General features: G+C 39.4%; 1 protein-coding gene across 2 annotated transcripts in view; it reads left to right on the top strand.

Annotated features, from left to right (window-relative positions):
- MCF2 (MCF.2 cell line derived transforming sequence) overlaps nucleotides 1-20,229 on the top strand; it is a gene marked incomplete at both ends in the record, with an annotated part of 107,215 nt that overhangs the window by 45,710 nt on the left and 41,276 nt on the right. For both annotated transcript variants that reach the window (XM_079726935.1, XM_079726936.1), the window contains 8 exons: nucleotides 7,479-7,598; nucleotides 8,388-8,504; nucleotides 9,984-10,133; nucleotides 12,784-12,917; nucleotides 13,224-13,338; nucleotides 16,040-16,159; nucleotides 17,738-17,929; nucleotides 19,768-19,959. In XM_079726935.1, coding sequence (XP_079583061.1) covers nucleotides 7,479-7,598; nucleotides 8,388-8,504; nucleotides 9,984-10,133; nucleotides 12,784-12,917; nucleotides 13,224-13,338; nucleotides 16,040-16,159; nucleotides 17,738-17,929; nucleotides 19,768-19,959 — 1,140 coding nt within the window. The remainder of the gene's footprint in view (nucleotides 1-7,478; nucleotides 7,599-8,387; nucleotides 8,505-9,983; nucleotides 10,134-12,783; nucleotides 12,918-13,223; nucleotides 13,339-16,039; nucleotides 16,160-17,737; nucleotides 17,930-19,767; nucleotides 19,960-20,229) is intronic.

Raw genomic sequence — 20,229 nt, 5'->3', positions numbered from 1 at the left:
CCTTTCTCTCTTCTTTAAGGGTGGGGTATGTGGTAAGAGTGCAGGAGTAGCTCAAGGCCTTGAAAACTCTTCTCTGTAGCTTGAGGGCACGAGATGTTCCCCAGCATATTCTAACGTGATAGTGTGGACTTTATCGAGGTCAATCACATTGCCAACAATTCAGTATCTTATATTCTGTAATAGTTATATTCTGTAACTATTGTAATATGAAATTATAATAGTTTTGTTCAGTAGGCTCCATGATGCTAAATTGTTTCAAACATTTGTTTTTACTGTTAGTATTTGTCCTATTTTCTAGATGTCAAGGTCAAGTTATTACTAAATGCCAGGCAGCAAGTCTGAGTTTGCATTCAGCCTGTGCGTTGTTAAGTACGTGTCCTGGAAAGGGTTAAGGGTCCTGGAAAGAGCTTGTCCTTAGCATTCAGATTGGCCTGGTTTCCCTCTTATTGTGACTGCATTTCTCTGCCCTAAAGATGCAAAGAAAAAGCTCTAGGAATATAAATTGTTTTCATAGTAAAATAATCAAATTTTTATGTGGCATCAGCCACTGTAAGCGTTTTTAAAGAAATAACTAGAATAACTGAAAAGCGAACAGGGGGTGTATGAACTGCCTGTCTGAGATGCCGCACAAAAGAATATTAAACAAGGTTAATTTCCAGACTTCAGTAGTGAAAAAGCGATGCCTTTTGTCATTGTTATTGCTGTCCAAACTGCCGTGAGGCCATATAACTGGGTGATCTGAAGACAGGCATGAGGAGAAGGGAGTAAATGTCTTCTCTAGGAGGGGAAGGGGAGAGAAAACGAATCCTGTGAGCCTTAACTTGAAGAACCGGTCGGAGCTGCTGCCGAGGGCTGGGGTGGGGCCGTGCTCAGAAACGGGAGAAATGGCTCTGAGCCCTATGAAGACAGGCTGCATGTTCATTTTTACTGAGGCGCCTTTAAGCAGTCACATGTTGGAACTCCAAAAAAAAAAAAAAAAAGCCTGCAACCAGTGCCTAAAACCAATGCTGTTTCCTCTCTCATGCTGCATGCTTTTTTTGGTAAAGAAGAAAGCAATAAAAGAAAACAAGGCTGACCCTTGCTCACATCTTTTTGGTTTTTTGACAGGCTCTCAAAAATGATTTATAGTTTGCAAATCTAGGGTTTGATTTTGGAGAAAATAGGAACTGGGCCTTTTCATGTTTATATAACCATCCAGATTAGAGATCTTTAAGGCAGCATACCAGAGAATGTAGAAATGTAGTTTCCCCAAACTGAATGGGAAACCTCAGGGGGCTTGCGCTATATTTGCTATAAGATACGTGCATCTGATCCTGTTTATGATATGTGATATGCTGTTTGAATGTTCATTTCAATAGCGGCTTTAAAATAGATTATCTTGAATCTTTTAGTTATGTAAACATCTGTATATAAAGAATAGAATCTGTCTCTATACCTATTTGTATGCTCACATGCAAACACATGCAGACTGACCCTAAATCCAAAATGGCCCTTTAGGTTAAAATTTCTCAAGAGTGCCCTGTCCCCTCCAGATTCTCATAGCCAGTGATCACAGCCAGAGAAGTGGACAAAGCGTTGATACTGGCCCAGGTTCCGATGTATGAAGCTTTAGTTCCAAGGTTGCAAACTGGTAGTCCATACATGTGTTTTGTTGAGACCATCCGGTGCTTTAACAAACTTTCCATTTGTTTCCCATCTTTGAAAATCATGTTTCCCACAGAAGTCTGGATTTCTGGCTTTTGAGAAATCACAGATTTGGCAGAGCTGGGCCCACCTTCCCACATGACAGCGTTTATGGAACTGACTAGTTGTGAAATGAGGATAAAAGAACCTATTGCATGTAAAATACTTAGTATGATGTCATAATATCATGATGAGGATAGTTCTCATAATAGTCATTCAGTAAAAAGCAACACTCCCACCCATGGCCAGCTAGCCAATCTCCTGTCCCTACCTTAAGGCTTTGAGGGTTCCTGAATACATGTAAATATATGTACGTGTGTATATATATATATATATATATATATATATATATATATATATATATATATACTTTTTTTTTTTTTTGCTGGAGAGAAGCTATTAAAAGTCATTCACATGAGGTTGTAGTTTTACTATAACTAGTTTGGCAAGCATCTATTTAAATTTGGGATAAGTGAGTGGGACTGGGATTAAAAAATCAAGTTTATCTGATTCATACGTGGGATCTAATGGATGTGAGGCATAGAAACAATATGCCTGGTCTGAACTGTATGATTTAGTTTTCTAAAAATATAACTCTGACAAATCACATGAGTTGTTTGAGTGTCAACTAATTGTTTAGTAGTCCTGCCTACTAAATAATAACTATTGCCTACAAGTTATTTATTCCTTCAAATGGCTTAGATTTGAGAGTAGCTATTGGGTTAACAGAATCCATGTATTCTAGGAAGATTTGCATGGCAGCTCAATAAAGATCCTAAAATTATCCTATAATGAACAACATTGCAAATGTAATTATACAGGCAATAAATGAAGTGTTCATCCTTGATGGTGCATTTTCTTTAGAAATGCAAATATTTGTGGGCTTTAAAAAAATATATATTTATTTATTTATTTGGCTGCATCGGGTCTTAGTTGCAGCACGCAGGATCTTCGTTGCAGCATGTGGGATCTAGTTCCCTGACCAGGGATTGAACCGAGACCCCCTGCATTGGGAGCTTGGAGTCTTAACCACTGGACCACCAGTGAAGTCCTATAGGCTTTCTGTGAGAAGTGAATCACTAAACATTTTGAAGGAATTAAGGGAGGAGAAGGTATGATAGAATAATCAGGAAGTTTTACTTAAGAATGATCTCCTTAGAATGTAGAAATATCTTTAGAAGCATTTTATTCAGCTTTCAATGTTTGGGATAAACCACTTTATCAAATAGATGGAATAACTGATTTAATAAAACAGCCAACATGAAATCCCTGACTTAGGAGCAGCTGAACACCCCCAAACCCTGCCTGAACTCTCTTCCCCATGGATGCTGTGAACAGTGATTCTGCTTCTCTCTCCTCTCTACTTTGTTCCCTGCTGTGTGATCAGCTGTCCCAGGGCCTGGCTGCTTGTTCTCGTAGGAGTGGCAGGTTAGAGACCAGGGCCTGACCTCAGGGCAGAGAGATGCCACATGTTCTTCTCTGCTCCCATAGTATCCCCCCCACCCCCAACTTTGGAGGTGGGTCAGTATTCCAGGCTTTAAGTTAGTCATCGGTAGGGTGTTGCATCTAGAGATTTCCAATGCAATACCAGAGAATAGGACATTAAGGAAAGTCAGAGACAAAAAGACAATGAGAGCAGATCAACCTAGAATCCATGAAACAATAAAAGTAATAGTGCTTTAAGTGTTGGCAAAAGTAGGATGCTTTTGATTTCATTTAAAAGTGAAAAAATAAGCTGGGGCAAGGCAGGTTAAGTATAATAATTATGCTGGTAATTTTCCCATGTGAAGGAGAAGGAAAGGCTTAACTCCTAAAGTGAATAGGATAGAAATATACTTAGTGCTGTCAGTCTAGCAGTAGGTCCAGAGTTCTCACAAGTCCCTGTCAGAGTTTCCCCTTAAGCAAGCCTTTATCCATATACCGAAAAAGTTTTCTACCTAAGTCTGCTTGTTCTTCTTTAGGTCCAAGAACCCAAGGTAAATTAAAAAAACTATCTTATTAATTGTTTTAGAGTTGACAAAGTAGCTTTTTTTTTTTTTTTTTTTTTTTTTGCGGTACACGGGCCTCTCACTGTTGTGGCCTCTCCCGTTGCGGAGCTCAGGCTCTGGACGCACAGGCTCAGTGGCCATGGCTCACGGGCCTAGCCGCTCCACGGCATGTGGGATCTTCCCGGACCGGGGCATGAACCCGTGTCCCCTGCATCGGCAGGCGGACTCTCAACCACTGCGCCACCAGGGAAGCCCAACAAAGTAGCTTTATAGTCATTATTTCTTTTAATTCTTATAATAACTATGGTAACTATGTACCATTCTTAGCATAAAATATAATAGACATTATGTACATAATAGACAGTAGGATACATATTATCATTGGGACTCTCTGTCTCTACTTCCAGTTCTCTATACATTGTTGGCTTTGTTCTTTGGAATAAGCTTCCTCTAGCAGCAGGGGTCATGGCTACCAGTAGCTCTGGAACTTCACCCTCAAAGTTTCCTTCCCTCAGCACTAGTTTGAAAAACCCTAGTGTGGGACTTTTTACATCGAATTTTCATCACACTACAAATCATTGTGTGTTAGAAGGGCAAGGCCATGAGGAAAGAGAACAGTTCTCATTAGAAACCAATATTAAGAATAATAAGAGGTTGGGCTTCCCTGGTGGCACAGTGCTTAAGAATCTGCCTGCCAATGCAGGGGACACGGGTTTGAGCCCTGGTCCTGGAAGATCCCACATGCCACTGAGTAACTAAGCCCGTGCGCTACAACTACTGAGCCTGCACTCTAGAGCCCATGAGCCACAACTACTGAAGCCTGTGTGCCACAACTACTGAAGGCCACATGCCTAGAGACCGTGCTCCACAAGAGAAGCCACCGCAATGAGAAGCCCGCGCACCACAACGAAGAGTAGCCCCCACTCGCCACAGCTAGAGAAAGCCCACGTGCAGCAACAAAGACCCAACACAGCCAAAAATAATAAATAAATAAAACAAAGAAATTTATTTAAAAAAAAAGAATAATAGGAGGTTGTCTTAGTCCTTATGGGCTGCTATAACAGAATACCATAGACTGTGTGGCTTATAAACAACAGAAATTTATTTCTCACAGTTCTAGAGTCTGGAGTCCAAGATCAAGGTGCCAGCAGATTCGGTGTCTGGTGAGAGCCTACTTCCTGGTTGGTTCATAGATGGCCATCTTTTCTCTGTGTCCTCACATGGCATAAGGTGTGAGGGAGCTCTCTGGGGTCTCTTTTGTAAGGGCACTAATCCCATTCATGAGAGCTCCACCCTCATGCCCTAATCATCTCCTGAAGGCCCTACCACCAAATACCTTCACTTTGTGCGTTAAGTTTCAACATATGAATTTTGAGGGGAGGGGAAGTAGTTTCTCATGAAGGGAGAGGGTAGTACAGATATGGCCACCTAGAAGAGTTTTCAGGTAGACAGCCATCCCGATTTGTGTCTATTTGTAATCATTGTTTAGTTTATTGATTTAATTTTGTGCTCCTTTCTTTTACCTATTTGTATCACACTCAGTTCTCTTTCCCTGACTCTAGTTCTCATCGCCACTTGTTTATGTTTTTATCATCATCTCAAGTTGAATTTTAAAAATCTCCAGTTTTGAATGTCATTTCAAAGTCTAGGTCTTATCCCTCTATGAAAGTTACTCTTTTTTTTTAATAGACTTTATTTTTTAGAGCAGGATTAGGTTCACAGCCAATTGAGCAGAAAGTACAGAGTTCCCATATACCCCCGCCTCCACAGTGTCTTATTAATTTTTGTTTTATAGTTTTCTTCAATTATTAATATTCCAGCATTCCTAAAAGATGACTGTATTTTAAACATTTTGGACATATTTTGCTTTATTATGCTTTAACCCACTGTTCTGAGACTGATGACTCCCAACTCTACATTCCCAGTGTAGGCTTCTTTCCTTCCTTACTTGTATATCCATTTGTCTGATGGACATCATCAGATTGTCCTGATGACCCCTTCCAACAGGTCAAGGAATGAGAATCAGTATCATATCCCTCTCCTGAAAACCTGCTTCTCTTGTGTTCCCATGTCAGTGAGGGTCGTACCATTCACTCAGTTACTCAAGCCAAAAATCTGGAAATTGATTGTCCTAGTCTTTCCTTTCTCATCAGACACAGCCAGTCATCATGCCTTGCAGATAGTACCTCCTAAATTCTACCCTCATCCCTGCTATTGCTCCAGTTCAGAAACTCACCATCCCTGGCTTGGATGACTGTTCCAGCCTTCAGGCTCATCTGTTTGCTTCCACTCTTGTCCAAATCCTGTCCTTTTCCAAAGCCAAAGTGATCCTTCTAAAATGCAGATCTGATCGTGTTGCTCTGCTGCTTAAAAACTCTTGAGTCTCCCTTTGCCACCAGGCAAAAACCCAAGATCTTTCCTGATCTGGCTCCTGCTCATCTTTCTAGCACCATCTCCCATTGCTGCACCCCTCCACCCCCATCAGCATTTTCCTCTAGCTTTCTGGACTGGGACCTCTTGATGTGGGGCAGACTCAGGTACCAATTCAGACTTTACCAGGTGGGTCAAGTTATACTTAAACTCTATGAGCCTCACTATTTTTTGTTTGTAAAAGAGGATAGCCTAACTAATTCACAGGATTATTATGAAGAGGAACTGTGATAATGTTGGCAAAATACTTCGTATACAGTAAGCATTTGATATGTGGTGTTTTATCATTTCTATCAGGCTATACTATTCCACTCCTTGCAAATTCTGTATAGTGCCGTCCTTGTCTTTTGCATTCTTTCATTTAATGATTATTTCTTGACCACCTACTATGCACCAGTATTCTAAGAAGCTGGGAAACATTGGTGCACCAGAACAACATTCTAATCCAATTTATTTCTCTTTATGGGAGACCTTTTTTTTTTTTTTTTTGCGCTACGCGGGCCTCTCACCGCTGTGGCCTCTCCCGCTGCAGAGCACAGGCTCTGGACATGCAGGCCCAGCGGCCATGGCTCATGGGCCCAGCCGCTCCACGGCATGTGGGATCCTCCTGGACCGGGGCATGAACCCGTGTCCCCTGCACCGGCAGGTGGACCCTATGGGAGACCTTTTTGACATTCCTAGGTCTAGGATGCTCTGTGCTACCACTTCCTGTTGTATATTATTCTAATTCCCTTGTTTCATTTATCAACTTATCGTCCTATAGAGTAAATGATACTAATGGACTCTACTGTTAGACTGTCATTTTCTTGCAAGCTGGGTAGGAACTATATTTTATTAATTTGTGTACACCAAGTGTTAACAGTGCCTGATAATCATTCACTTATATACATGGAGTAGACACATAGAAGATATTCTGTGAATGTTGCTTGACTGAAATAAAAATATGAGTCCATAAAATAGTTTTCTTCCATTGTTTACTGCAGGTATTCAGTATTTCAGCTCCCTTTGGCATTTAGGGTTATCCTAGAAACCTGCCTCCTAATTCTGTTTTACAGGGATTAAATGCAATTTGAGTACAAACAACTAAGTTTAAAATGAAGTTTAAGAGTATAATTTTTCATAACTGGGGATTGACTTTAGTGTGAGAAAATTCCAGGCCACGAGAACTGCAAGGGTCTGACCTGATGACCTTACATTAGTTTTATTTCTATTTTTGTGTTTTTAGATTTTATCAATATCCATTTTTTAAAGTTTTATCCTTTTAGTGGCTTTTATGACTTTAGAATTTGTTTTCTTTAACTATATATTTTCTGCCATGTGCTCACTTGAATGCATGTTTTGACAATTTTTTCTTGCTTTCCTGTGGTCTTTCTATAGGCTTCCTTCCCTGGGAACTTGCACTTGGTTTTGGTCCTTCGTCCTACCAGTTTTCTCCAACGAACTTTCACAGACATTGGATTTCGATTTAGTCAAGAAGATTTCCTACTCAAATTACCAGTAAGAGTATTTAAATGTTTTGTCCCTTTCTCATGAAGACTTTGCACCATGCTATTTATGTTTTACATGTGGTCACAGAGCATGTAAAAGAAAAAAATAGAATTTATCTTCCAAAACTGTAAAATCAAAATGTCTAAAAGTCTTCTGCTCCTACTGTTAAAATAGAGGAAAAGATTAATCAACTTGTAACAAAGCAGTTCCTTTTGAAAAAGATGATTGTCACATGTGTTGTATATGTGTATATATGTATGTGTGCATGTGTATAAAATCAGGACATTTTATTTTTAGAGAAAAAAAATGAGTGTGTGTTTTATGTATTTGAACTCCCATGAACTTACATCCTGAGCTAGTTCAGAGTAACATTTTTTTTTTTCAAAAGATATTTTTATACGTTTTTAGAGTTAGGAATAGAGTGCTCATAAATTTTGGTACTTTTGCAAAGATCAGTCTCTCCTGATAAATTATAATTTACTGCAGAAAACCCTTTTACTTTGTTATGGGCTTAACATTCTTTCAGAAGGTTGACCATTGACAGTGAAAAATTTTAGATCAGGGAGAATCAGGTGTTTGGGTTTCTGTGGAGATTACTTTCGCTTTACAGAGAAATGTTTTGTAAATGACAACTGTTATTCCCTGAGGGAAGGTAGTGTATCCAGGTGGGAGGGGATGTACAGGAGAGAATTGTTAGAACCATTTATAAAAGATAACATTCTGCTAAATGAATGCTAAAGTTCATTGTACGGCTGTGCGGAAGGCAGTTAACGGTATCTTTCTTGCTTATTTATGTAGGTTGTTATGCTGAGCTCAGTTAGTGATTTGCTGACATACATTGATGACGGGCAGTTAACCCCTGAGTTAGGCGGCACCTTGCAGTACTGCCACAGTGAATGGATCATCTTCAGAAATGTATGTTTCTTTTGCCCTTACCGTAGAGCCTATAGTTTGTGTTGGCTTTGAAATCTAGTTCTAGAGTTGTTTTTTTTCCTCCTTGGGAAAAACAGGGTTCTGGGCCTCCTATTTTCCAAAAACATGTATAATTCGACATCTTGATTTTCTTCCCTAGGAAATATCTAGAAATGATGCAGAGTCACTGAGGATGCCATTTGAATGAGAGGCCTATAGGGAGTAAGGAGATCCTATTGTACCCACCCCCTCCTCTGGCCGTGTAGTAACTTGAAGAAACCAAGGGTTTGGGTTCAAATCCTAGCACTGCTGATTTTTAGGGATATAACTTTGTGCAAGTTGTAAAAGCTCTCTCAGCCTCAGTTTTTCCAAGCATAAAATGGGAAGAATAAGACTTTACCTCATAGGAATATCAGGAAGATTAAATGAGATTACAGATGTAAAATGTTTGACATTGTGCCTGGCCTATGGTCCGCCCTCAAAAAATGCAAGTAATCTTATTAATCTCATCAGCTTAGTGATTCTCCTGGGGCAGTTAGATTTGTAGCAAAGATGCCTTCTGTTCTAGAAATGTACGAATAGGCAAGGGCCCGGTGCCTCACAGGTGTGAATCTGTCCTATAAAAATCTTTACTCCAAATCCCAGAGATATGGGAACCCTTCTGAAGGAAATAATGATATTTAATTCAATCAGGATTCTGTTTTCCTCATCCTTATTTTCATTCAGCAGTCCTGTTCACTCGTATGAAAGTGTATTGTCAAAATAAGCAGTGTCTTGCCTTTAATAACCTATAAAGCTATAAATAAAAGAGCAGACACATTGAGTTGCATGGTAAACAAAGGGTTTATATGGTCTCTACATGTTGTCCTTCTTTCTCTGAGTCATTGATTTTGGAAACAAAATAAACAACCCAACCTTACTTGACATTTTAGGGCAGCAGAGCCTTTGGGGGTCACAATTTCAAATCTTCCCCAGTACCTGAAATGAACTGTTGTGACTAATATTCCTCTGTCACCTTAGTCCATTGCCTTGTTTGAAATGCTAATGCTTGCTCATAAATGATAATAAATATAAAGTGGCTTTGATGTTCTCATTTCTCTTCAGAAGTAAAGTTATTATAAAATAATTTTGCAGTTTCAGAATTTAATAGAATAAGGAACCACTGTGCTTTGCAAGAGAATAAAACAAATTACTCTTTACATGGCATCTTTAAGAAAGAGTTTTCATTGGTGTTCGAGAAATAAGTACAGAAGTTTAGGTAAAAGACATTTGAGAAGACTTTCTACCTCACTTCAGTTTCTTAGGAGCTTAAGATGCAAAGTTAGAGTTGATTGTCAAGGGCACTGCCAGCTTTCCTCAGCAGAGTTCATAGTATATGTGTTTGCTGTCATACCTAAATGAAAGTTAATATGATTGCTGGTCTAGGTTTTGATGTGCTGGCAGAACTTCCATACAATTGAAAGGATCTTGGGCTCTTTGCAGGCTATAGAAAATTTTGCCCTCACAGTGAAAGACATGGCTCAGATGTTACAGTCCTTTGGAACTGAACTGGCTGAGACAGAACTACCAGATGATATTCCCGCAATAGAAGAAATCCTTGCAATTCATGCTGAAAGGTACCACCTGTTAAAGGTATGTCTGATAGAGGGGACAAACCAAAATTTCCCATGGTCTTTCTTTTGATAGAGACATGTTCAGTGTCCATTTCACACAGATTGCTGGGTAGGGAGACAAAGGAGATATTTATATATTATAAAGCACACTATTAAAAAAAAAAGAATACTTTACAAGAGGAAGATGTCCTGGATATGTTGAATCGAAAGTGTCCCTTGCTTAAATGGTGCATTCTCTTGAGCAGCTGTTTATTTGTAAATAGAAGAGTTTATCAATGATCCAAAATAAGAGATCCACAGTCCTTTTTGTTGCCATGCATTCTGTATCTTATAGAAAGGCCCTCTCATTTGGAAAGCTAGAGTGAGGATCAAGAGGCAGACAGGTGTTCTGTTTCAACATCGAGCAGAGGTACACTGTGAAATGGAGAAGGAGAACTTGATGAGGAGTCAGGAGGCCTGGTTTCTTGTCCCAACTCTGCCATATACTAGCCTTGTGACCAAGCCAAACATTGCTAAATTGATTACAAGCTTTCTTTTCCACAGAGTACTAGTTCTTGATGTCTTCTACAATAGACCATAGCTAGCAAGTTGATCTTACTCTCCTCCCCAGTTATCTGGAGTGTTGTGTTGTGAAGGATTCCGAGTCACGTTTCAGACAATCACCAAATACTTTTAGATTCACTTTCCCCCAAAAGTTTGAGCATGATCTGAACAAGCACCAGGCATCCCTGTAAAACTCACGTCCTTCGTATGATAACAGGCATGCTGGGGGCACTGACAGATACAAGCTCTATGTGGAGGTGACATTTTTATGTTAAGAAGAGGAGAGAAATGGAAATTTTGAATCATAATCTAAAAGCAAAACTCTATTCAAGGAAAAAAGCTCTGTCCCTCACAAGTTGAGTGACTTGGTCATTTGCTTACCCTCTCTGAGTCTCAGTTTCCTTATATGTACGATGGGGTTGATGATGATGATGATGATACATGCATACCTTGTAGGGCTGTCGTGAGAATGAAATGGAGTAAGTATCTGATGTATGTCAAACAGTGTTTGACACATAGTTGGCACTTCATAAACAGTAGCTCTTAATGTTTATGTTCTTATTTCGTGTTGGTGGTTGTATCTTGGAACCTGTTCCCAGAAAATACATGGGCACCCAAATTTTTCCTTTAAGTTTCAGAGGGCCTTTGCATCTCCTGAAGGGAGTGATAGATCACTCTTAGATCCCTAAAGGATCAAGATCTTTCTAAGGTTAAGACCTTCTGAATAGAAGTACATGCTTCATGGTGAATTCATTAATCCAAACGTGAAGTAACAGAGTACTCATGGCCGGCAGTGATTGGTAATAATTAAGGAAAGATATGTAACTATATCTGAATATACATTAAATATTATTTGTAACTGTATGCTTTCTAGTGTGGTAGTCTTTATTACACTACTACTGCTTTATTGGAACACATTAAAAATATTAGCAAAATAGAATAGAATAAATTAGAACTTTCTTTTTTTATTGAGGTATAGTTGATTTACAATACTGTATTCGTTTCAGGTGTACAGCATAGTGATTCACAATTCTTAAAGGTTATGCTCCATTTATAGTTATTATAAAATATTGGCTATATTCCCCGTGCTGTATCCTTGTAGCTCATTTTATTCATAGTAGTTTGTACCTCTTAATTCCCTACCCCTATTTTGCCCCTTCCCCTTCCCTCTCCCCACTGGTAACCACTAGTTTGTTGTCTATATCTGTGAGGCTGTTTCTTTTTTGCTATATTCACTAGTTTGTTGTATTTTTTAGATTCCACATATAAGTGATATCATACAGTATTTGTCTTTCTTTGTCAGACTTACCTCACTTAGCATAATACCCTCCAAGTCCATCCATGTTGTCGCAAATGGCAAATATCATTCTTTTTAATGGCTGAGTAATATTCCATTGTATATATATACCACATCTTCTTTATCCATTCACCTGTTGATGGACACTTAGGTTGTTTCCACATTAAATTAGAACTTTCTTTTTTTATTAATTAATTTATTTATTTATGGCTGTGTTGGGTCTTTGTTGCTGCACGTGGGCTTTCCCTAGCTGCAGGGAGCGGGGGCTACTCCTCGTTTTGGTGCACGGGCTTCTCATTGCAGTGGCTTGTCTTTGTTGTAGTGCATGGGCTCTAGGCATTCAGGCTTCAGTAGTTGTGGCACACGGGTTCAGGAGTTGTGGCTTGAGAGTGCAGGTTCAGTAATTGTGGCACACGGGCTTAGTTGCTCCGCGGCATGTGGGATCTTCTGGGACCAGGGCTTGAACCCATGTGCCCTGCATTGGCAGGCAGATTCTTAACCACTGTGCCACCAGAGAAGTCCCTAAATTAGAACTTTCTACCTGTGACAGAAGGAGGCTACAAACCGAGCATGGGGTACTTCTGTCTGTAAAGATCTTATAAAATTAGTGATTGCAAATCCATCTCAATAAGCAGGGCTTCTTGGAGATCCTCACAGCTTTTGGATTCTGTGGTAATGAGGTATTCCTTGATTTTTCACTTATGAAAGCAAAGACCTTTCTAGAACTGCTGTTTCTATTCTGCATGCTGTTGCGGTATGCTTCCTTTTCCCCAGGTCATTCAGAATAGGTTCTCAGCAGGCTGATTCATCCTATTTTGCCTTTGTACAGAAGGATATTACAGCTGTAACCAAAGAAGGGAAAATCCTGCTAACAAATCTGGAAGTGCCTGATGCCGAGGATGCTGTGAGTTCAAGACTTGAAAATCATCAGCAAATTTGTGGTGACTGGCAAACTATTAATAAGTGAGTAGTACTCTTTTGGGTTTAGAGTTATTTATTTTATACCTTTGAAAGGGAATTATACATTTTTGCTGCTACCTGTTAAGTGTGAAATTATTCCTGGACCTCTGGGAATCTGAGAACTCCTTCCTGAGTTGTCTCACAGAGATTAGTTTGCTCAGAGAGGAGGTTCTGTGGACACTGATAGTCTCTACCTGGACCAAATGTCATGAGCTGTGACTTTGCCTATAATTCTTAACATCCAGACCAGGTTTATCTGCATACCTACAACACAAATCATTGTTTTAATTATGACTTTGCTTTGTTAAGATTGCTGACTCAAGTACATGATATGGAAACAGCTTTTGATGGATTTTGGGAAAAACACCAGCTAAAAATGGAGCAATATCTGCAACTCTGGAAGTTTGAGCAGGATTTTCAAGAGGTCAGTTAAAACTTCCCTTGATACAGTGTTTTTCATTATGCTGGAGGTTCTTACTCCTTGATCATCAGAAACAGCCTCACAAGGTGCCCATTTATACCCCCAGAGAGGTGAAAAGAGGCAAGTGTGAGTGAACCTTGACTTAGAATGAAGAAAACAGCTTCGAAAATGCCAAGACTTCTACTTCTCTGGCTTAAACTCATTTCTTATGAGAAAGCACTTAAGTCCTAACACAGATGACAGGGATAAAGTTGCTATCTACACTGATGTTTGATATTCAAATTTATTTTAGATACAAAATGCTTTCAGACTATGGGATAACTTTCCAAGGAAATAATACCAACTTCCTTCATGATTTTTTAAATACCATATATCTATGCTGACCATAGTTAATATAATCTAACAAAACATTTTTTTCTGATCCAGCAATTTATTTTCTATGAAAAGCCTGATGGATGAAATTAAATCATGTTTAATTATACATTATTTAAAAGGTTATAAGTATATTCTAGTTCCATCCTTCTGAAAAATCCATCCCATATGGATTTATTTTCTTCTTTTCTTTAATGGTCAGCATCCAAGCTTCTCCCAGTCTCTGTCATAGTATTTTCCCAGGGATCCAAGGAAAACTCACTTCTCTCTCTTGCACGTGGTCAGCTTGTTTCTACCCATGAGTGGCTGACTCGTCTGGCAGAATCAGTTGGAGGAGGGGCACTGCGTTCTGGACCCAGGGCTCAGTTACTACCAGCCTTTTCCCTCCAGTGATTCAGATTTTGAAGTGCCGTGCTCTCCATGAAACCTTTCTTAAAGAGAGAATAGGTCAAATTGCTCTTGGGCCTTCCAGATTATTTGTGTCGGTCCCTCCTCCCCAACCAAACACATGCAAAAACAACACTTTTCCTTAACAGACCCATTGCGCCTCTACTTGTATGTTAATTTGCCTCCAGGTTAAATTCTTGTCCTGTGGTTATAGTCTGTTTCATGAAGTCATTGTTGCCTCCGATCAGTATTGCTGTTGTTTGTCTTGGATTGTAATCTCACTGACATATCCATGCAGATGGGTTCTGGATATTTAGGAATTAACTAAATAAAGGCTTATTTGGCAATTCAAACTTACAAGAAAAAATTGAATATTCTCAAACTTGAGATACTCTTGAACATACAGAATAGGAATATTTTCTTGCATAATCACAGTACACCGATCAAATTTTATACATTTACGAATAATGCAATAGTTTTCTAATTATCTGCCATCAGTATTCCGATTTTGTCAATTGACTCAACCATGCCATTTATATCATTTTCCCCCCTCAGCACAGGATCCAGTCTAGAGAGTCAGGTATTGCATTAAGTTGTCATGTGTCTTTAGTCTCCTTTAATCTATAACATTTCCATAGCCTTTCTTTGTCTTTTATGACACTGACATTTTGGAAAAATACAGTCATTTTTTAAATAAAATATTCACCATTTTGAGTTTGTCTGACATTGTCTCATGATTAGATTAATCTCCGCATGACCAGCAAGAATACTGCATAAGTGATGTTTCCTTTGGAGGGTATCACATCTGCAGGTAGATGAGGTCCATCTGCCCCTCATTGTTGGTAGGGGTTTTGATCACCCTGTCAGAGTGTTGTGGAATTTCTCCAGAGTATAGTTACTTTTTTCCCTCTTGCAACTAGTAGACAATATGTGGGGAGAACATTTAAAGCCATGCAAATATCTTGTTCCTCATCAAAAATTCCCCATCCAGTTTAGCATCAATTGATGATTCTTGCTTTGAAGTATGATGGTTGTGAAATGCTGATTTTCATATCTCACTGTAGATATGTCATAGAGTTGTAACTGTTTCAGGCCCACCAATAGGAACAAGAGTATAAATCATTTTGAAGAAGCTAGGAAAATGTCTATCAAGAATGCTGTTTGGGGGAGTTCCCTGGCGGTCCAGTGGTTAGGACTCTGTGCTCTCACAGCTGAGGGCCCAGGTTCAATTCCTGGTTGGGGAACAAAGGTCCCACAAGCTGTGCGGTGTGGCCAAATAAATAAATAAATAAAGGGGGGTTTTCAAAAAAAAAAAAGAATGCTGTTTGGTGTTTATCTATTTATTCGGCTCATGGCTTCCTAGTTTTTAATTCATTACTGTTCTTAACTGTTTTGGTGTTTCCACCTGGCTGCTGTGTCCTTGTGACATGTCCAAACATTTTGATCACTTCTTTACTTCCTTGCATAAAGAGATGTTCCAAACTCATCTTATTCCTACTCTGCTTCAGCCCTGGAACCAGCCAATTTCCTGCAAAGCCCCACTTTCTTTTTCTGGGAAATGATATTAAAGACCAAGATCTGGGTGCTAGGTGTGCTCATTGCTACTGAAGGGTCTTTGTTTCTAGAACCATTCACCATAGAGCTAGGGAATATATATGCATGTATATACACGTCTATATACTTCCATACCTGTCCATATACACATGCCCTTACATGTACATAGTGATCTTTTATAAATCATCAGTACACACTGATGTCTAGCAGGTTAAATTTTAACAGATTAAATTGATTTCTGTGAATAAAATAACTGAAGACATTTTCCATATGTGCGATTTTTCCATATTGATGTTCTTAATTGCTAGCATTTACTACAAAACTTGATTATTAAGGGAAAATGCTTAATAATTTATATGCTTTTAAGACTTTTTCTCCCCCTTATTTTTAGCTCGTGAGTGAAGCTGAACTTTTTTTAAACCAACAAGCAGAGTTGGCAGATGTAACAGGGAATATAGCTCAAGTAAAACAAAAAATTAAAAAGTTGGAAAACTTAGAAGAAAATTCTCAGGTAAGATTACATTTTAGATGTTCTCTATATTTATGGGGTATAATAGTCACATTTTGATGTTTTTTAGTAATATAAACCCTTATTATGATTAATCTCTCATAGCAACAATCTGTATAATTGGTTCAGTAATATTGGTCTATATTCTGTTTTGTTCAATGTGGGCCTGAGTTGACTCTGCAGTTATGTTATGTAGTTGTAACTGTTTCAGGCCCACCAATAGGAACAAGAGCATAAATCATTTTGAAGAAGCTAGAAAAATGTCTATCAAGAATGCTATTTGGCATTTGAAAATGATGGAAACATAATAACATAATTCCTTAAATAACCATCATTTGATATATGCAATTGAACCAAACACAGATTCATACAGATAGATCTGCTTAGCCTTACCAGTTGTGTGACCTTGGGTAAATCGATTTAAGTTTCCTAAGCCTCAGTGTCCTCATCTATACATTGGGGATGTAATGACCTACTTTTCAGAGTGATTGTGAGGATTTATCTAGATGCTGTAGATAAAACACTTAGCACAGTACCTGGGATATATGGATATATAGTAAGTACCCACAAGAGCCAGCTGTCATTGTTCTGCTGGTCTTAAAGCTTGGACTCATGGCTTTAATACTCAGCACATTCTAGCTTTGCTCTCCTGTCTCGTATGTGAGAGTAAGGCCGTTGTTTTTAAGGTGTGTTCTCAGCAAACAAATAGATTTATGGGTGTACCACAAGCATCTAAAAACCAAAATTGAGAAGCAGCAGTTGTGGTGCCTAGTTCTGAAATTGTGCTTGTAGATCTTTGTGATCATGGGGCAACTTACAAATCTTTATGGTATAGGAGAAAGAGAAGGCAAACTGGCTTGCAAACTAGGGAGCTTTGAATTTTTTGTTTGGTTTTTTTGTTTGTTTGTTTTCATCTGGTTTTGTTTTGTTTTGAATAATTTTTAGTTTTAATTGTGGTAAAAGACACACAACATAAAATTTACCATCTTCACCATTTTGAAGTGTACAGTTCATTGAGTGTATTCACATTGTTGTATAACAGATCTCCAGAACTTTTTCATCTTGCACTATACTGCGTGGGGTTGGGGGGCGGTCAGTAGTTGATAGAGTAGAGACTAGGCTGCTGACTTCCCTTTTGACAGGGAAACTCTGTGACGGTCACTTCATGTGTGTAAAGTACTCAGGTAGATGCCAACTAGACCTAATGGGATTTCCAAGACTGAAGTGATATGAAATCCCTTAGCTTTCACTTGGCTTTTGTGTACCTCATTTGATATACGTGGTTCTGTTCTAAATCTGTACATACCAAGAGGAACAAATCTAATCCACATTCTGGGCAGGCTGGTTAATTTTCTGTTTCTGTGACCAGAAGTGCATGAGCTTCTGATGACATCACTGCCATAGCTAGTGACTGTAACTGGAGGCTTTTTTTACAGCCAGCAGAAGTATGACAACAAACTGTATATTTGGCAATATCTGTCTCTGGTTCAACCATTTATGCTTGTTTAATTACGTTCTTTTCTCCCCCTCTATTCAGAAAGAGATCATGCAGTTTTTGTTTCCCTTCTTTCTTAAAATCAGGACCTGTTAGCAAAGGCCCAGTTCGTGATATTACATGGACACAGGCTTGCAGCAAGTCACCATTACGCCCTGGATTTGATCTGCCAGAGGTGCAATGAGCTACGTTACCTTTCTGATATTTTGGTGAATGAGATCAAAACCAAACGGATACAGCTCAGCAGGACCTTTAAAATGCATAAAATACTACAGCAGGTAGTGTCATGGGACATGGTGCATTTCTGAAAGAGAAGATACTTTTTTTTTTCCTGGGTCCTTCTCAGAGGCTATGGGGCTAAGGTCTGGTATAGCTTTGGAATTAAATTTGTAAGAAGTCTGAAGGACTGAGTTTGATTATGCTTGTTTACTCCATCTACTTTGCAGTATTCAGAGCAGGTCCAGTATTGTACGAATTTTGGCTTCTGTTCTGAATATTGATATGGTGGTGGCAGAGGCTTCCTCTCTATTTTGGGTCCATCTCTGTAGCCTCTGCCCTGGCGATAGTTTGCAATCAGAACACTTAAAAAAGCCCTGGGGGCATTTTGCTAAAGCATGACACTCATTCCACATTTCATAGTTACAGCAATAACAAATTAAACAGTGATTGGAAACTATTCCTCCATGGCTTGTGGGTCTGACCCCTTTGATGATTAGGCAGTGAAGAGAAGTTGTGATCGTGGCAGTGGAATGTAAAATAGGGGTATCACTTATAGGCATCGGGTCTGAATGTGAGCATTCTAATCTGTACATCTCCTTCTCTGGCAAGGAAACTTTTATCCTTGTCCTTGGCAATCATTATGCATTTATATTACACTTGATATTTTGCTAGGAGTCTCATATTTCAATTATTGATTTTGGGAAAATAGCGTGCAGCTGAAGTGCTGGTGTTGAGAGAATGGTCAGACACCTGCTGCAGAATGAATTCATTATGAAACGAGTGCAGCACTTCCCAAACTTGGCTGTGTGTTAGAAATACCTGTGGAGACATAGAGACTTGTGGTTGCCAAGGCGGAAGGGGCTGAGGGAGGGATGGAGTGGAAGTTTCAGATTAGCAGATGCAAACTATTACATATAGGATAGATAAACAACAAGACCCTACTGTATAGCACAGGGAACTATATTCAATATCCTGTAATAAACCATAATGGAAAAGAATATGAAAAAGAATGTATGTATATGTATAACTGGATCACTTTGCTGTACAGCAGAAATTAACACAACATTGTAAATCAACTATACTTCAATTAAAAAAAAAGAAGGGGGGCTTCCCTGGTGGCGCAGTGGTTGAGAGTCCGCCTGCCGATGCAGGGGACACGGGTTTATGCCCCGGTCCAGGAAGATCCCACATGCCGCGGAGCGACTGGGCCCATGAGCCATGGCCACTGACCCTGCGCGTCCGGAGCCTGTGCTCCGCAACGGGAGAGGCCACAACAGTGAGAGGCCCGCGAACCGCAAAAAAAAAAAAAAAAGAAGGGACTTCCCTGGTGGTGCAGTGGTTAAGAATCCGCCTGCCAATGCAGGGGACACGGGTTTGAGCCCACAGGGGATACAGGTTCGAGCCCTGGTCCGGGAAGATCCCACATGCCGCGGAGCAACTAAGCCTGTGCACCACAACTTCTGAGCCCGCGTGCCACAACTACTGAAGCCCATGTGCCTAGAGGCCGTGCTGTGCAACAATAGAAGCCACTGCACTGAGAAACCCACGCACCGTAACGAAAAAGAGCAGCCCCCACTCGCTGCAACCACAGAAAGCCCGCGCACAGCAACAAAGACAACACAAATAAACGAATAAGCCAAAAATAAGCGAATAAATAAATTAATTTAAAAAAAAGAAGTACCTGTGGAATGCTGTAAAAATATAAATGCCTGGCTTACAGCCCAGAGCTACTGAATCAGAATTTCTGGGGGTAGAAACCGGATATCTTTTTTTTTTAACAGCTCTGAAAACAACTCTGATTCACAGAAGCCAGAGCTGATAAACACTCTCCTAAGGGACAAACATATTTCTTCTTTATTCATTCATGGTTTGTGCATGTGTGTGATTTGCTCACCAGGCTCGCCAGTGCTGTGATGAAGGAGAGTGCCTTCTGGCTAATCAAGAAATAAGTAAGTTTCAGTCTAAAAAGGATGCTCAGAAAGCCCTCCAAGACATCGACAATTTTCTTGAAATGGCTCTACCCTTTATAAATTATGATCCTGAAACCCTGCAGTATGAATTTGATGTGATTTTATCCCCTGAACTCAAGGTAAGAGGCTTTTGGGGGCAAGTAAACAAACTTTAAAAAACTATAATTGCATTAGTGTTGTTAAGAGTTTTACTGCTTCACAGGTAACTTTATATCACATTTCAGTTACACAGTTCTCTTAAGGATTAGGGGTTGTATCAGAGCCACTGTTAGGCGTCAAAGAATCCAAAGGCTTATGTTTGCCTTATAATGAAGAGTAATTTCCTTTCTGAGCTCTGACTGCAGTATTTTTAATTTTTAAATTTATTGTTTATTTTTATTTTTATTTTT

This window comes from Hyperoodon ampullatus (assembly GCF_949752795.1).
Source record: "Hyperoodon ampullatus genome assembly, chromosome: X".
In the NCBI taxonomy this organism is placed as follows: Eukaryota; Metazoa; Chordata; class Mammalia; order Artiodactyla; family Ziphiidae; genus Hyperoodon; species Hyperoodon ampullatus.
This window is presented reverse-complemented; position numbering and strand designations above follow the sequence as displayed.